The 18,684-nt window shown below is 41.2% G+C and overlaps 1 protein-coding gene across 1 annotated transcript in view; it reads left to right on the top strand.

The window, feature by feature from the left end:
- NUDT3 (nudix hydrolase 3) overlaps positions 1–18,684 on the top strand; it is a 126,468-nt gene that overhangs the window by 48,644 nt on the left and 59,140 nt on the right. Inside the window, exon 2 of the mRNA XM_047858025.1 lies at positions 16,432–16,542. Within this exon, the coding sequence (XP_047713981.1) occupies positions 16,432–16,542 (111 nt within the window). The remainder of the gene's footprint in view (positions 1–16,431; positions 16,543–18,684) is intronic.

The following is an 18,684-nucleotide window of genomic DNA, read 5'->3' as shown; positions in this document are numbered from 1 at the left end:
GACTTCCTTCTTTTTCTCATAGACCAAATCAACAATTCTATTGGCTCTACCTTTGGAAGAAGTCAGAATGTTATGACTTCGCACTCTCCCCACTGTTCCCTCTTTAGTCTAAAACCATCTTCACTTCTCTCCTTGGATTATCGTAGATCCTCCTAACTGGTCTGATCCCGCCTTCGTTCTACCTTGCAGTCTATTTTCTATGCTACACTCTGGTGATTCTGTTCCAGGTGTTTACTTAGAACCCCTAAGGGGTGTAACTTCAGATCTTATCCCAAGTGAAGAAGAATTAACTTGTTCTGGGAAGCCCTCTTTGACCTGTCCCGCTCCTCCTCCTTTTTTCCTTGCTTATTCTGCTCTAGCCACTCTGGCCTTCTTACTTTGATCTTGTGGCCTCAGGGCAGGACTTATGTTTCAGAGGGTACCTTTCCCTAGAGAACCAAAGGCTTGTTTTCCTCACTTCAGTCAGATCTGTGCTCAAACCTCGCCTCTTAGGAGAGACCTTCCCTGACTTCCCAATCTAAAAGAGTACTCTGATAATTTCTGCTTCCTTATTTGGTCTTAGGTTTCTTATTACTACTTCTGACCACCTGACATTATTTTTGCTTATTGCCTGTCTTCTCCCATTAGATTGTACATCCCAAAAGAACAGGGCCTTTGTTTGCTTATTGCTGTATCCACAGTGCCTAGAACAGTGATTGGCACTGAGTAGACAGTCAGTGAATATTATTTGAATGAATGAGTGAGTGTGCGAATTCTACCAATATATTCACATTTGGGAAGTGATTCATGTATAGGGCTATTTATTGTAGCATTGTTTAATAGCAGAAATGGGAAATGCCCAAAATGTCCATCAAGAGGTCTAATGAAATAAATTGTGGTACAACCATATAATACAATCCCCTGTATGAACTCATTTATATGAAGATCCAGAACAGGCAGAACTGATCTGATGGTATAAATCACAATAGTGATTGCCCCTGGGTTGGAGGCATTGATAGGAAAGAGTCACAGGGAACTTTCTGGGGAGACGGAAACATGTATCTTTATAGGAATGTGTGTGGAATCAGGTGCATGTGTTAGACTTTGACCATCTGTAAATTCCAGTGAATGTGAATTGTAATTCAGTTACAACAAAATGCATTCCTAAAAGTGGAAAACAAATGAACTTGTGTATCAAGCTAGTGGCATAATCCTACAGAAAATCTTTCATGTGACTCTAAAATAGTGTTTTGATTGAACATCTCTAGTGGGATCTGTCCTTAGGCTAAGAAAACTACAAAGAAACCTTAAACTGTAGTTAGTAGTTTTATGGTTAATAGTGCTATTAATTTGACACTATTATATTACAGGACAACTCAGATAATTCTATTAATGTTATTTTGAGCATAAAAGATACATAAGGATTAAATCCAAAAAGTCAAAAGCTCAGTAACTTTTTGTTAAAGATTTTTAAAAAATAATGTTTTTATTTTTGAGGGGAGGTGGGGAAGGGCAGAGAGGGAGACAGAGGATCCGAAGTGGGCTCCATGCTGAGAGCGGAGAGCCCTTTGTGGGGCTTGAACCCATGAACTGTGAGATCATGACCTGAACAGAAGTCGGGTGCTTAATCGACTGAGCCACCTAGGCACCCCTAAGATTTTATTATTTTAATTTTTTTAATGTTTATTTATTTTTGAGAGAGAGAGTGTGTGCATGTGTAAGTGGGGGAGGGACAGAGAGAGAGAGAGAGAGAGAGAGAGAGAGAGAGACATAGAATCCGAAGCAGGCTCCAGGCACTGAGCTGTTAGCACAGAGCCCAATGTGGGCTTGAACTCAAAAACCGTGAGATCATGACCTAAGCCAAAGTAGACGCTTAACCGGCTGAGCCACTCAGGTGCGCCCCTGCCTCAGATTTTAAGTAATCTCTACACTCACCATGGGGCTGGAGCTCATAACCGCAAGGTCAAGAATTGCATGCTCCACCAGCTGAGCCAGCAAGGCGCCCCAAAAGCTCAGTAACTTTTTTTTTTCATTTTAATTTTTTTACCGTTTTTTTTAAATATAATTTATTGTCAAATTGGTTTCCGTACAATACCCAAAAGCTCAGTAACTTTAAACCAGAAATGGAAATATCGGTATAACCCATAATTCATTTTTCTTTTCAATTATTCTCTTTATCGTTTTTGTTTTAATAATACACGTTTCCTATCTGCTATTGAAAAGCCATAGAGCGATGACAAGACAACAGCGCCTGTACCTAAATTGAGGTCTCTAAATATCCTTTCCCACCAAGAACCAGAGCTCCTTAGAGAAATAGCTGAATTCAGATCTGGGGCAGGCAGTGCTTACAATGAGCCTGAGATGTTACAGTGACAAAAAAGCAAGACAAAACCAAGATTAAAGATTTATGTCAAAAGGATATGAGATAAACAAGATTTGTGCAACATTACTGGTAGAATATAAGTGGTAGGCATATGGGTGGTTACTGTACAGTTCTTTCAACTTAGCTGTATGTCTGTAAATTTTTATAATTAAGTGCTGGAGAAGAAAAAGACAAGAGCCAGTCTGAAGCAGCTCTTGCTAAAGGTGGGGGCATCAAAGGATTAATGACTGCAGTAGATTGAAACACAGGAAGTATTAAATCTACTAGTTAATTGTACAACAGTAACAAAAAATATTTGGAGACTGCTTGGATGCTCTCATTTTTCTTTTACTTTTTCTTTCTTTCTTTCTTTCTTTTTTTTGTTTTTGTTTTTTTTTGTTTATTTATTTTTGAAACAGGGAGAGACAGAGCACAAGTGGGAGAAGGGCAGAGAGAGAGGGAGACACAGAATCCGAAGCAGGCTCCAGGCTCCAAGCTCCAAGCTGGCAGCCCAGAGCGTTGATGCGGGGCTGGAACTCGCGCACCACGAGATCATGACCTGAGCCGAAGTCGAACACTTAACCAACTGAGCCACCCAGGCGCCCCTCATTTTTCTTAAGATTAGTAAATTAGGAAGGAAAAAATCAAGTATTTAGCTTGCCTTTCTTACATTAGGGTAATCAATGAGGAAATTTCTTTGTGGAAATTTCAGCTAATAAATATAAAAGGGACAATAGAACTAGAAAATAACCATTTGCATTCCCTAATGCTATTATGGATATAGATGGCTGTCATTAATAGACGATAAAACCAATAAAAGAAAGGCTGCTGATGTGTTCTGTAGTGGACAGATCATGTGATGGTACTTGAAACCAGTTTCATCGTCTCATCACTAAAGGTGATGTCAGATCTTATTATCCGACAGTGCGATCCTATAGGAAGCATGACCGTCTGTGAAGTTTTTTTGCCAAAACAAACCCAAACCTGATCAGGCTTCAAGATCTAATAACCTGGATACAGGAACTATGAGAGAAGAGATTGAGGACCAAGTTGAATATTACAACAGAGGGAGGGCATTAGCAAATGCAGGAATGTGGGAAATCCTACAAGATAATTAAATGATCTGTTTTCTTCAACAAATAAATGGCTTGAAAACAATGAGCCATGATGGGGAACTGTTTTAGAAAACTAAGGCTTAGGAGTCCTTCTATCAGTCAAATGCAATGTATGTATGGGCTTGTTTTGGATTCTTCATTTAAATAAACCAGTTGTAAAATAACATTTTTTAAACAGTTGGAGAAATTGTCATATGGCTTGTTTACTAGCTGATTGAAGCAATTGTTCATTTGCTAGGTATGATAAGGATATATTTTTCAAAAGTCCTTATCTGTTAGTGATATGTAACTGAAGTATTTAATAATGAAATATGTTAATGTCTGGGATTTGCTTTAAAATACTCTGGCATCTGGGGTGCCTGGGTAGCTCAGTCAAATGTTGGACTCTTGGTTTCCGCTCAGGTCCTGACCCCACTTTAGGCTTGTGCTGCCTGCTTGGGGTTCATTCTCTCTCTCTCTCTCTCTCTCTCTCTCTCTCTCTCTCTCTCTCAGAATAAATAAACTTAAAAAAATACTCTGGCATCTGAAATTAAAAAAGGAGGGGGACACCTGGATGGGTCAGTTGGTTGAGCTGCAGACTCTTGATTTCAGCTCAGGTCATCATCCCAGGATCATGAGATGGAGCCCCTAGCTGGGCTCTGTGCTGAGCGTGGAGCCTGCTTAGGTTTCTCTCTCTCCCTCCCTCTGCCCCCCTCCCCTGTTTGCGTTCTCTCTCCTTCTCTCTCTCTCTCTCTCTCTCTCTCTCTCTCTCTCTCTCTCTTTCTCTCTCAAGTAAACAAAATACTCTGGAAATGGGTTTAGGTAAATGAAACATGATAGGCAAAATGTTAATAATTATTGAAGCTGGGTAATGAAAACATGGAGATTCATATGGATTTTCCTCTACTTTTGTGTATGTTTGGAATTTTCTACAATAAAAGAGTTTTTAAAAATACCACATGGTTGGCGCCCCTGGGTGGCTCAGTCGGTTAAACTGTGGTCTCAAGTCATGATCTCAGAGCTCCTGAGTTCAAGCCCCAAGTGGGACTCTGCTGACCGCTCAGAGCTTGGAGCCTGCTTCGGATTCTGTCTTCATCTCTCTCTGCTCTTCCCCTCTTGCACTCTATCTCTCTCTGTCTCTCAAAAATAAACGTTAAGAAATTTTTTTTTATTAAAAATATTACATCGTCTTTAAAGGAAAAAAGAGGCTTTGTGGTTACCTAGTGATAAAATGATCTCTGCGATTTAAGTTAAAAAATAAGGTAGAACAGTGTGTCTGATGGGTTACTATTTGATTTAACAGAGAGAAAAGAAAATAATAAATGTGTTTCTATTTATACTCCTATATGCTAAAATATCTCAAGAAGTCTTCATAAGCAGGGCCTCTGGGGAGAGAGGTAGGAGAGAAGGCTTACTTTTCAAGGAATGTCCCTTTGTACCTTTTTAACAAGTGCAATGTGTACTATTGAAAAAGTAGGTCATAAAAGAAAGAGTAGAACTAGGAACCACTATTCCAGGCACAAACGTGTGTAAATTTAGAGCAATAGAATGTTAATACTGGGAGGGGTTTTGAGGTTATTTGAACAGTCTCATAAAACTGAGAAAGTTGAAGTATGTGGATTTTTTTTTTTTTTTTTGCAGTTGTATGGCTGATTGGTGTGAGGCAGACCTGTAAGCCAAATCTCTGACTGTTCGCTATAAAGTAGACAGCATACAACTGTGGTTTTAAACTTTGACATCTCTGTAATTAATATAATCTCAAGTTAGATTGAAACGTGATTGATACGTTGATGGCTACTGTAGGGACACAACACATACCTGTCTTTGAGTCCACTGTCAATGTCTTTTTTATGAACCTGTATTTTAGAAGACTTCATTTGTGTTTGGCTCAGCAAAATCAGTGTATTGATGAACAGTGATTTTACAGTGTATTCCCACAGTTCTAAGATCGTGTGTGGGAAAATAATGCAGTTTGTGGATGTCAGGAATGTTGTTGCTGTGGCTTCGTTTGTTTTAATGACCTCAAGAAGCTTGAATGTTCTAAATATTTCATTCACTCTTATTTGGCTTTCAGAAATTTCCTAGGGAATAATGCTTGGCATTCTTCTTGGCCAAATATAAAAATCTTAAATGCTTGTTCTAAAATATTCAAGCTGTACATGAAGTTTTAAAGAAATGCCTTTAAAGAAAATGCTTTCTCCTCCTTAGTGCCACCAATTGTACTGTTACAGAGGCAGTCTTTGTTTCTGGGGTGAATGCTTTCAAATGGACATTTAAATTGAAGCTGTGAAGTTCCCATCACATAGAGTGCAGGAAGCTTCACTTCTCCTGCAGGTGCCTCAACCTTTTTCTCTTTTCCCATCTGCTCCCCTCCTGTTTGTCTCTTGAAAACTGGGTATCTGTGTCCATCTGCTAACCCCAGTAGGAAGCCATAGCCCTTACATCCCTTTTTAAAAAAAAAAAAAAAATCTTTAAGGTTTATTTATTTATTTTTAGAGAGGGGGAAGTGAAGGGGCAGAGAGAGAGAGAGAGAGAGAGAATGAGAATCCCAAGCAGACCCTTCACTGTCAGTGCAGAGCCGGATGCGGGGCTCGAATCTATGACCCATGGGATCATGACCTGAGCTGAAATCAAGAGTTGGACGCTTAACCGACTGAGCCATCCAGGTGCCCCGCCCTTACATCCCTTTCACAGCACCCCTCTTTCTGATTAATTACCAGTCCCTGCCATCGCTGCCCCCTAAATGAGACGTAATGCACTGGTTGCTCCCCATCTCCAGGGATGCCGATTATATCCAGGTCCCTAATCCTCTCTAACCCTCTGCCCCAGCTCCAGCCCATCACTCATTCAGCCTTCAGATTCAGGCTTCGAAAAGAAATGAAATTGCCATCTTCCTCTTCAAAAACCAAGGAGGATTCCTAGTTGCCTTCTGTTGCTGTAACTCTTTGGTATGCTTGCTGTATGAGTTTTTTAGACTGGTTTCCAGTCTGATTAATCAGCCTCCTCCGTTGCCCTCTTTTTCTTTCCCATCATGCACCTTACACCATTATCAAACTGCTCGAATTGCTCAGTGTTCCCTGGATAAAATACACTGTTGGAGCATCGGTGCCTTTGCAGTTGCAGTGCCCCTGTCTGGAGCACCTCTCCTTACTGAGCTCGGGAAAGCCCTCCTCTAGGCCCCTTTCACACGTTCCTTCTGGAGAAGTGTCCTGGGACCCTCTCAGAGCCTTTTCTCCTCTCTCATACTCCTTGCTGACATGATGTTGGAGCTACTTGGGCCCTTCATTAGATCCAAGGTTGACAAACTTTTTCCTGTAAGGGACCAGATAGAAAATATTTTTGGCTTTGTGGGGACATGTTCTTTATTAGAACTGTTCAGCCGTACCCTTGTAGCTTGAAAGCAGCCATAGGCTGTAGGTAACGAACGAGCATGGCTGTGTTCCAATAAGCTTTATTTGGGGATACTGTAACTTGAATTTCATGTAAATCCATGTTCCCAAATATTCTTCTTTTGATTTTTTTCAAACTTTTGAAAATGTAAAGACTGTTCTTACTTAGGTCATGGGCCATACGAAAACTGATGGATTTGGCCCATGGGCCACAGTGTACCAGTCCTTGCGTGAGAGAGATCAGGGGTAAGCTTTATATATTTTTACACATCTCTGCCTTCCCTTCACACACACTGCCCTTCCTCCGTGCCTCACTTCACTTAGAAGCAAATAATGACTGAACCAACCGTTGTTTATGGAATAAATGTTTAAGTAAGGAATTACTTAAACTATGGTAGTATCTAAACAAATGTGAAAAATAAGAGACTCCTGTTGCAAATTAGTAGCCATTTTTAATATTTATTAATAAACACTTTCACAAAAGAAGGTTACAGAAGTTGCACAATCTAGAGGAGCTCACAGTCCCCCTCTATGTAGAAGACAGCTCTGGCCAGGAAAGATGTAATAAGCAAATAAATAGTCTCTGCTCAGAGAATTTTGAAAATTGGCCCAAATCTTTGAATTCAGTATCAGATTACCTTCTCCATCTTTTCCTTCTACCTGGCCTGGAGAAAGTCGTGTTGTACCTTTTATCCAGTGGTAGTTAAGCTTTCAGAGGGTTTTTCATGTAGGACTTGATATGTCATGGGTGTGACAGGCTCTCAAGTGGCCCGGTGGTCAGAGTCAGACCTGGAGACTTTTGAATCCTGGCTCAGCACTGATCTTTTATGTGCCCTTTGCCACATCACCAGATCATCTTCAGGCTTAGTTTCCTCATTGTTTATAATGGCAAGTATTGAATAATACCCAGCTTGTATGGTTGTTTGAAAATTAGGAATAGTGTAGTAAAAATAGATTATGTAAAAAGCCAGCACCTGGCCCAAAATGAGCACTGAATAAATACTACCTGCTGTTGTTATTTATTTTCCCCCAGGATTGGTCTGTTTTCTTTCAGTATATACAGGGGTTGTGGGAGTGGGTTAAGGTTTACAGAAATAGCCTGGGACATTCCAGTAAGTTATGTTGAAATAGTGTGATCCAACAACTTTTAGTCTTTGTCTTTTCCTATAACCTGCAAATATAGCCAAGTTTATTGGTTTCTTTAGGCTTATTAAAAAAATAAAAAATGAAACAGTCATCGAATACCAGGCAATATAAAGTGCTGTATGTGGTTATCTTAACATTTGGACATTAATTGAGGAAGACCGGGCAGGGCGGGTGCAATCTGACTTCGAAGTCTAGTATTACACTCTGTACCCTGGGACTTATACTTAAGAATGCTGTGTAGGATAGTTTGTGTCTCTGACCACTTTTTCATATTGTTCTTAAAATACCTTGTTACTTCCAAAGTTAAACTGGCAGAATATCTGTTCACAGCACAGTGTGGTAGTTCTTTGTACTAGACAGGGAACTTCCTTTCATTAAATAAACAGCCTGATTAGCTAGATAAAGTGAAGGGATGTTTATAAGGCATTTTGTAAACTGACTGTTTATGTCTGCTTGTTCCTTATGTTAGTATTTTGACCTCCTGTGTAGGAAAAAAAATCGAAGGGTAAAATGGCTTCAGAACTCTAGGAACTGATACTACTAATGCTTGGTCCTGTGATAATTTATTGATTTATCTTGCTTACTCATCTTTACTTACCTTTTAAATATTTTTATGAGGAACTTGTGGTGGCTGTTCTTTAAAATATCCTGTTTTCAGGGCACCTGGGTAACTCAGTGAGTTAAACTTCTGAATTCGGTTAAGGTCATGAACTGGTGGTTGGTGAGTTTGAGCCTTGCCACGGGCTCTGTGCTGACAGCTCTGAGCCTGGAGCCTGCTTCTGCCCTCTCTCTCTGCCCCTCGCCCACTGGCAGTCTCTGTCTCTCTCTCTCATAAATAAATGCTAAAAAAATTTTTTTAAATATTCTGTTTTCGGGAATCTAAGCAGCTGCAGACAATTATTCATTATTATTTCGGTCTTATTTTTCTTTTTTTAATTTGTATTTAAAAAAAATTTTTTTAAGTTTATTTTTGAGAGAGAGAGAGAGCAAGTGCATGCTCACATGCACAAGCAGGGGAGGAGCAGAGAGAAGGAGAGACAGAATCCCAAGCAAGCTCTGCACCATCAGCACACGGTCCAAGGCAGGGCTTGAACTCATGAACTGCGAGATCATGACCTGAGCCAAGATCGAGAGTCAGTCGTTTAACTGACTGCACCACTGAGATGCCCCTTCTTTTTCTTTTTTAAGTACAACTTCTTTTTTAATGTTTCATTTATTTTTAAGAGAGAGAGCACGCGAGCAAGGGAGGGGCAAAGGGAGGGAGACAGAGGATCTGCGCTGAGCACAGAGCTCAATGCAAGGCTTGAACTCACGACCATGAGATCATGACCTGAGCCGAAGTCAGATGCTTAACCGACTGAGCCACCCAGGCGCCCCTATTTTGGTCTTATTTTTAAGAAGGAGCATAGAAATTATTAGAAAGGTTTGTCTGTAGAAGCAGTTTGCAGGGTGTATCACAGAGTTCATAGTGTGTAGCCCTTGGACTGGCTGGGATATCCACACAGCTCTCTGGCAGTAACGGCAATGCTGAGGGGCCTGCTGAATGTAGGAGGCATTGCATTGTTGGAAATGAGACCATGTTATATATATTACTGAATGTAGTTTTCTGGGAGTTGGTAATATGTCCGAGATCTATAGCTTACCTATCAGAATTTCCCATGATGTAGATCGTTACTATAGATATTCTCATTTTTTGAGGAAAATATTTCCAGAATTATACCTGAAATATATTTACCTCCATGATGCTCTTGGTGAGGGAAATGGAAACTTATCTGATACCAAGGGTAGTGCACAGGTAGGGAGAACAGGGATAGCTCCTCTAGCTAGAACTTTGCAAAGATACATATTCTGACTTGTGTTAGTCTCATCCTGGTTGGAAGAGTCTAAGACCATTTTCCCCCCCAAATCTCTTTTTCCCTCTTCTCAGCTCCAGTCCCACATCTATATGCTGGTCCACTGAAAATACTCATTAGATATCTCATTATATTCTCAATTATGTGTTCAGCGGATAGCTTCCTATGGTTCCCTCCTCCACTGATACTTTTTTCTCATTTTCCTTGGAGGGCAGTTCCTCCTTTGACCCAGCCCATGGCTATCAATCACTTGGTCCTCTGGATGCTTCTTTCTGTTTATCTGAGAACCTGTAACTCCCTTCCCACTCCCATGTCTGTCCTCATCCTTTCTCAACCTGAATTCAGTGCAGAAACCTATTCTGCTTCCAAGCTTGCCCACCTCCAGCTCAAGTAAGAGTGACCTTTCTAAAACCCAAATTGGGAGGAACGCTCCTGGCTACTTCTGGTTTGGCACTGCCCAGAAGGAATTAGTTTTTGTTTAAATAAACTCTTAAAAATTAAACACAAAAACAAATTGGGTTGTGTTATTTCTTTGCTTAAACAACTTCCTGACTTACCCATTGCCTTTAGGTTTCAATCCAAACTCTTTATAATTAGACCCTTGCCTTTTTGTTCAACCTCCCTAAGTAACCCCTTCTGGATGCTTTCTGTGCTCCTTTTTTCAAGCACTTGTTTATTCATTCAGCCTTTGGTCCATTCTTTCATTTGCTCATTAAACTTTTATTGGCCACTAATATGGGTCAAGCTTTGTGCTTAAGGCTTGGGTCTGAGGCAGTCAACAGAACGGATCCTTAGACATTTCACTGACCTCTCACACTGTTAATCAGGATTGATTAGGTTATGCTGCATTAACAAATTTACCCTGAAATCTCATTGTTTTAACACAACACAATTGTATTCCTTGTACGATGCCACTCAGTCTTGGGTTGTCAGAGGCTCTGCTCTACATAGGAACCCTTCCATTTAGAGGCCCTGGCTTATAGCTACACCAGCTAGAACTCACTGTGCTCCTGGGCACTGGGACAGAGGAAGAGAGAAGCTGGATGGGCTTCTCCCTGCCTCAGCCCAGAAGTGACATGTGTCCCTTCTGCTCACATTTCATTAGCCAGAACTAGTCAGATGGCCCCACCTAATAGCAGGAGGGCTTGGAATACCATCGACAAGAACATAAAATATCTGGTGAGCATGATGGTCCCTGCCACAGGCCCTGAAGTATAGTTACCTGACTTCTGGTCTGTCCTATCCACTGGACTTCAAATTTCTCAAGAGCTGGGATTGTATCTATCTTGCTTTTGTGTCCTAAACACGTGGGCACACAGTAGGCTTCTGATTTTTGTTGAATCAATGTCCTTCTTGAGCTTGAATTTAACTCAGGTCACTTCTTTTAAGAAGCCTTCCCTTGCCATCTCTCTACTGTCCTCCCCCCAGCCTAGACTAGGTGTTTCTTTTCAGTGTCTTTGGGGTATCCTGTGCATACCTCAACCAAAGCACTCCTCACCCTGTATTACTACTCTTTTTTTCTTTCTTATTTTTTCTTCCCTCTCTCCACTAGATACTCCTTTCCTGGGTAAGGGGCTTTCTTTTGTATTCTTTTGAGAAGTTGTATTAAGCATTACTTTTTTAAAGTTTATTTATTTATTTTGAGAGAGACGGAGACAGTACTGTTGGGGAGGGGGCAGAAAGAGAGAGAGAGAGAGACACACACACACACACACACACACACACACACACACACACTATATCCCAAGCAGGCCCCAAGCTGCCAGTGCAGAGCTCAACGTGGGGCTCCGACCCACGAAGCTGTGAAATCATGACCCAAGCCGAAACCAAGAGTTGGGACACTTAATGGACTGAGCCACCCAGGTGTCCCTGGATTAAGCATTATTAAAGCAATTTAAGAAACCTTAAAAAAATAAAACTTTACTGTTACAAGCTTAAGTCCATTATAGAAATCTTACCGTTAGGTTTATTATTCCCACAGATTTCCTTAGTCTTTCATTGTATACCTGTGTCCCTAATCAATATAATGATTTTCCTCTGGGTCCATGTGGATAACAACTTGTCCCAGCCCCACTGTTGATTTCTCCCTGCTCTGTAGGGCTAGCTGCATCATGTTCATATGTGGGTGGGTTAGCCATCTCTGCACTGATATCACCTGTCTTGGTGATAAGAGTTTCATGAAGGGTCTAATTAATACCTGGTTGTCCAGTCCCCTACTTTGATCTGCCTTAAAATTGCAGGGGTTTTCATCTTTGCAACCGCCATTCCTAGTTTATAACAATGCTGAATGAATGTTTGTTGAATAAATAACAAATTCTGTGGTTGTTTTCCTTAGTGTGTTGTTTTCAGATTTAGGAGCTTTGCCATTTGATTTCTTTTCTGATAATTTTATATTTAAAAATCAAGCTTCAGAATCAAAATTTACTGACCAGAAACACCACTTAGTGTTTTATAAGATAGGAAGGAGTAAAGCCTCTGGCTAAAGGAAAGATGTTTTGTTTTTCAATGGGTTGTCAAGGAAACTTAGGAGAACTGTTTACTGGTAATGGTGTTTGCTTTGAAGTGTGACTACAAAGTAATGAGGCTTATTTTTCCCAATGTCTGTATTATACATAGTCTGACCTCATGTAGGCCTGCTTTGAATGTGCAAAGTAGTAGTGACACTTGCAAGATTTACTAATTAATATTTCACATTGATTGAAATTTAGAAATGAAATTATACTTTATGTTAGAGGTTTCCTTTGCTTTAGCTTTAGTATTGTCCCCATGAAGTTCTTTCATTTGGACTATAACCTAATTGAATGGCCCTAGTCAACCTTTTAAGCAAATGCTTAGGTTCAGAATGGCTACGTAACACTTTGCCAACAAGTGGGAGAATTCTAGGAAGAAAGACTACATGTTCTTTATATAACAAATCCTTCAAAGATTAACCCATTTTCTACTCTTTCTTGAGTTTTCCTTGCAGATTGGATTGGTATGATTTAAATGCCAATATCCAGAGAGTCTCGGGAGGACTTTTAAAAAAAAACTTTTTGGGGCGCCTGGGTGGCTCAGTTGGTTAAGCGGCCGACTTCAGCTCAGGTCATGATCTCATGGTCCGTGAGTTCGAGCCCCGCATCGGGCTCTGTGCTGACAGCTCAGAGCCTGGAGCCTGTTTCAGATTCTGTGTCTCCCTCTCTCTGACCCTCCCCCGTTCATGCTCTGTCTCTCTCTGTCTCAAAAATAAATAAACGTTAAAAAAAAAAAATTTGAAAAAAAACATTAAAAAAACCTTTTAACTTAACAAACATGATTGCGTTTGGGCTTATTTTTATTTTGAGAAGGAATTTTTAAAAATACAAGATTTGCCACAATTATCACAAGATGGGAGGAGTGTGGCAGTGATTCCCTCCCCCCCTTTTTTTTTTCTTGAGAGATCAAGAGAAGAGAGAACACGAGTGGGGGAGGGACAGAGAGAGAGAGGGAGAGAGAAAGAGAGAGAAGGAGAGAAAGAATCCCAAGCAGGGTTCCCACTGTCAGCACAGAGCCGGATGCTGGGCTCGAACCCACACATGTGAGATCATGACCTCAGCCAAAACCAAGAATCGGATGGCTAACAAATTGAGCTACCCAAGCACCCTTGCCCTTTTCTTTTATGGAAATAGTATATTATTTCAGCTTTATAATTTAATATGATGTAAAACTAAGGATCACTTCTTGGAAGGCTACCCCCCTGGAATATAGACTCTGAGGAAAAAAGTAGTGGCACTGACTCATAAATTTAGCTTTTGAAAAGTTACTGTGATCTTAAAACCAGTTTTATTTTATTGAGATGAAGTTCACATAACATGACATTAACTATTTAAAAGTGAACGAGTCAGTGACATTTGGTACCACTAATTCAGTGGCATTTAGCAACCTTTGTATAGTTTCAAAATACTGTGGTCACCCCAAAATAAAATCCTGCTCTCCATTCTTCCCTTCCCCCAGTCCCTGGCAACCACCAGTTTGCTTTCTCTCCTCTCTCTTGATTTACCTATTCTGTATATTTCACATCAGCGGAATCTTACAGTATGTGACTTTTGAGCCTGGCTTTTACTTCGCCTGATATTTTGAAAGTTCATCCACACAGTACTTCATTCTTTTTTAATGGCAGAATAATATTCCTATGTGTGTGAATGCCACATTTTGTTATCCACTCACTGATCGGCATTTAAGTTGTTTCTACTTTTTGGCTAGAGTAAATAATGCTGCTGTGAATATTTGTGTGTAAGTATTTGAGTGCCTGTTTTCAGTTCTTTTGGGTGTATACCTAGGAGTAGAATTGCTAAGTCACGTGGTAATTTTTTATTTAACTTTTCAGGAACCACCAAACTTTCCACAGTGCCTGAGCTATTTTACATTCTTACCCAATGTTTGAGGGTTCCGATTTTTCTACATCCTTGCCAGTTCTTGTTATTTTTAAAAATTATAGCCATTCTTGTGGGTGTGAAGTGGCATCTCATGGTAGTTTTACTTTGCACTTTCCTAGTGACTAATGGTGTTGAGCATCTTTTCGTGCGCTTCATGGCTATTTGTAGATCTTCTTTGGAGAACTGCTGCTTCTTTTGGAGAAATGTCTTTTTGTTATTGTTGTAAGAGTTTTTATATTTTTATGTATTTATATTTTGGATACCAGACCCTGATCAGATAGATGATTTGCAAATATTTCCTCCCATTCTGTAAGTCGTTTTTTCACATTCTTGATAATGACCTTTGATGCACAGAAGATTCTAATTTTGATGAAGTCCAGCTTATCTAGTTTTAGTTGTTGTTCATACTTTTGGTGTGTCGTGTGAATTGGCATATCTTGCCAAATTCAAGGTCATGAAGATTTATTGCTATTTATTTTTTATGTTTTTAATTATTTTTTTAAGTAAACTCCATCCCCAGTGTGAGGCTCAAACACATGACCCCAAGGTCAAGAGTCACACATTCTACCCACTAAGCCAGCCAGGCATCTCAGATTTATTGCTGGTGGGTGTACAGTGAGGGCTCTTATTTTAAAAACAAAATTTCGGGGGCGGGTGCCTGGGTGGCTTAGTTGGTTAAGTGTCCAACTTCGGCTCAGGTCATGATCTTGTGGTTCATGAGTCTGAGCCCCATGTTGGGTACTCTACTGTCAGAGAAGAACCCACTTCGGATCCTCTGTCCTCCCCTCCCTGGCTTGTGCCCTCTCACTCTCTCTCTCAAAAATAAACATTAAACAAACACCCACAAAATTTCATAGAACCTCCACATTTTACTTTAACCTCCCTTAGATTATACATTTATACACATCACCCAAAAACTGTGGGTTTCATATTATCTTAAATTACTCTGCATTATGCAAAGCAGAACCTAAGTACACTTAACAAATGAAATAGTACTTGTAAATTTAAAGACATTATTTTCTCCACCCATGGGCTATATTTTGGTGACTATATATGGATTCATGGATTTTCTTTTTAACTCCAGACCCCCTCTGAGTCAGCAGGTCACAGATTTTATAGAGGAGCACCAGGGGACTGTATCATGACATGCAGAAAAGGGATTAAGGATGAAGAAAAAGGTAGCATTTCCAGGGGCCCAGGTAGTTGCAGAAATGTCAAGGGAGAAAGGGGAGATGACTAAAAGGTAGGTCACCGGAAGTCAGAGGTGGAATCTGTAAGGGCTCCAGAGGACGCAGCGTTTGCTTTCAGGCAACAAGAATGACTGCAGAGTGGAAGTGAAGTTCAAGGGGGAGTGTGTTAGGATTAGGGCTGGACACTCAAAAGACATCATCAGAAAGTGATGGTTTAGGGAGCAATAGAGGATTCCTTTAGTTTTAGAAGTAATGCCAACCGAGTTCTACCTCCAAAGGAGGAGTCCACCTGACTGTTTAGCTCCTGTCCTGGAGAAGGATAAGGAAAAGGAGCTGGGGAAATCCTAGATTTTATTTCAGCCATGATTAGAATGCAGTTAATTTTGAATTAATAATACTGTAGCCTGTATCCGTATTTTGTGTGTGTATTTGGTTGGTTTTCTCATTTCTTAAAATTTTTTCGTAAAAAGTATCCAGTTTTCTCTCAGCTGCAAGCATGATGAGGTTTTTCAACTTGACCTGTAGATGAGGGAGTTGGGTTCTCAGGACACTCTTAGAGCTTGGGGTGGTGATGGGCCAGGAGCTGGGACACACGGGAGTGAGGACCTGGGAGAGAAAGTGTTGGGACTGTGGTGCCAACCAGGGCTAAGGACTGCTTTCCTTCTGGCCAGCCCTTCAGAGCGCTCACAGGCTCATCAGAGACTTTCCACCCCCCCCTCCCCGCCCCCAGTCCTTGTCAGCTCTGTGTTCAAAGGGCTTTAGAGAAAGGAGCTAAGAAGAGGATAGATAGGCCTGAGGGGAAGGTAGAGGTAATGGCCACTGGTTCACATGCCCTTCTGCTTTTACAAGGCGGATTGTCTGCTTTTTCCAATAGAAATAAAAGCTACCTTACCAGAAGTGACCTGGAGAGATCTAAACAAAAAATAGGCTTAGGTACTTAGACTTTGGTGGTGTTTAAGAGTCTGAGTTTATACAAACGTGTCTTTTTTGTGTTTTTAACTGCCCATGTAACCTCTGTGACTTTCAGGTGCTACTCGTGAGCAGTAGTCGCCATCCAGACCGATGGATTGTCCCTGGGGGAGGCATGGAGCCCGAGGAGGAGCCGAGTGTGGCGGCAGTCCGTGAAGTCTGTGAGGAGGTGAGCGTTGAGAACAAAGGGCACGGCAGTACCTTGTAATCCTGCATCTGTCACGTCTGTGTAGTTCTTTATCACCACCCACTGACTAGACATGCTCCTGATCCCAGAAGGAAGGCATTTAACAGTTACCCTGTGCTTCCTTGATGACAGGGGCGATCAGGTTGTGACGTGGTCATGTTTGTCAGGCACTCTGTGCAGGGAGAGGGCTCATAGTAGTGACTGTATCTAATTATTCCAGACAGTTTTTGTGATTTCCCATGGAGCTCTTTCAGCATTGCCTCTGTCACCTGTGGCAGAAGATCAAGAACAAATAGTTCATCAGCCCTAAGAAATCAGAGGAACAGGCAGTATTGATATAAATGGCTCATTCTCATTAACCTTTAGATGAGGAGGTGGTGGTCCTTATTTTCCTATGCTTCCTGAGTCCTGGCCTTAGAACAGTGGTTAATGCAGCAGTTCTGTTAGCCAGAAGATGTTATTAATGGTGCCATTAGATAATAGCATCTTCTTTGTTATTTAGTCACATGACATTCAGCATATATGTACTGAATTCCTGGGCTATGCCCAGTATATCTTACTAGATACTCTAGAATAAGTAGTCGGAAGAAGTAAAGTCTTGGACCCTAGTTCCCTTACTTTGAGGAAACTAAGAAAGAGATTGCAGTTCAAAGCCAGGAGGAAGAAACTGACTAACATTCCTCCATAGCCTGCTGTGCTCTGCTTATGTGATTTCACTTAAGATTCCTAACTTGGTGGTGTGTTTTATCACCCTCATTTACTTGCCCTCGCCACATAGTTGGTGCTTTTTAGATCTATTTCTTTGTTCCAGAGGGAATTTAAAACTGATTCTAAGGACGTATAAAATCGCACTAAGAATGAGTCTAACTCCTACAGTTCTTCGGTGTTCAGCCCTTGCTGAAGTCCTCTGAGACTGACTTACTCTTGGAATACTCAAGGAGTTCTTTGCTTGCTCTGAAACTCCTGCAGACTTGTGTTGGCTCGTGTGCCTCTCCTTCTATCATATATCTGGTGTCCATAACTAGACTATAATCTCTGGGAGCAAAGAGTATGTTTTAAAGTTTAAATCCTCCCTTCCTGTGCCTCGTACACAGGTAGGTAAATGGAAAGTAATGAATACATGCTTCCATGACAGATGGAGTAATGGATGGAACAGTAAAAGTCCTGAAGAGTCCCCCTTTCTTATCAGACCTGGGATAATGGGGAATGCACAGGGGCAGGGTGGCCTGGAGGGGCAGATGTGATTCTGTACTCTGCCCTCCCATGCTGCAGGGCTGCACATCTTTGCCTGGTCCTTGGAAGATCTCAGAGGCTAAGTGGCTGGACCAGTTGGTGGACCTAAGCTGCACACTCATAATTCAGATCCACTTGGCTCCTGTAGGTTCTAAGACACGTAAAGCAAAAGTGATGTTTGAAAGCTTCTGTGGCAGTTGTGGATTAAGAAAGGTGGTTGGAAGGCCTGAAATAGAGGGTTCTAGAACAGAGAGAAAGGAAAAGGTTCAGAAACTTTGTAAAACTTGCTACTTGGTTTTAGGAGTCATGGGGGGAATCTGACAGCTGTACCGTTGTGGAGCACGTTGGGATTGGCGTCTGTCTCTGGAGAACTTATATTGCTGTTACTGTTGTTTGATTTTGAGAGTTACAGTTGAGTCATCCCTGACTATACACATGCAGCGAAGATGGAGAGAACTAGGAGAAATGCAGTGAGGGGCAAGAAAGGGTGTAGGGCACCCCGCTCACCTTTGTTTCCTGGAAAATGCCATCCCACGCGCCTGAGTTGGTGAGAGGGAGGCTGTGGTGAAGGAGGAGGCAGAATGCTTGTGATTTGAGAAGGTAGTGGCGCAGCACCGAAATGAATCATGTCCTCATATGTTCAGGATCCCCCTCCCTCCTGTCCAGATGGGGTCCTGAGCTTGAAATTAAGCCCTGCTTGACTCTGAGCAGATTTTCCCCCTCCCGTCAAAGGAGAGTCCTGCCACACTATATACTTTATTCTAGCATTATTGAGAGATAAAGAATGGGAACTGCTTGCAACTTTAGAATACGGTACCGAATAAATCAAATGTTTGCACAGACAGTAAACATTAGTGAAATATGTCATTACGAAAACAAACATTTCAGTGG

The sequence above is a fragment of the Prionailurus viverrinus genome, chromosome B2 (genome assembly GCF_022837055.1).
Source record: "Prionailurus viverrinus isolate Anna chromosome B2, UM_Priviv_1.0, whole genome shotgun sequence".
Classification (NCBI taxonomy): domain Eukaryota; kingdom Metazoa; phylum Chordata; class Mammalia; order Carnivora; family Felidae; genus Prionailurus; species Prionailurus viverrinus.
This window is presented reverse-complemented; position numbering and strand designations above follow the sequence as displayed.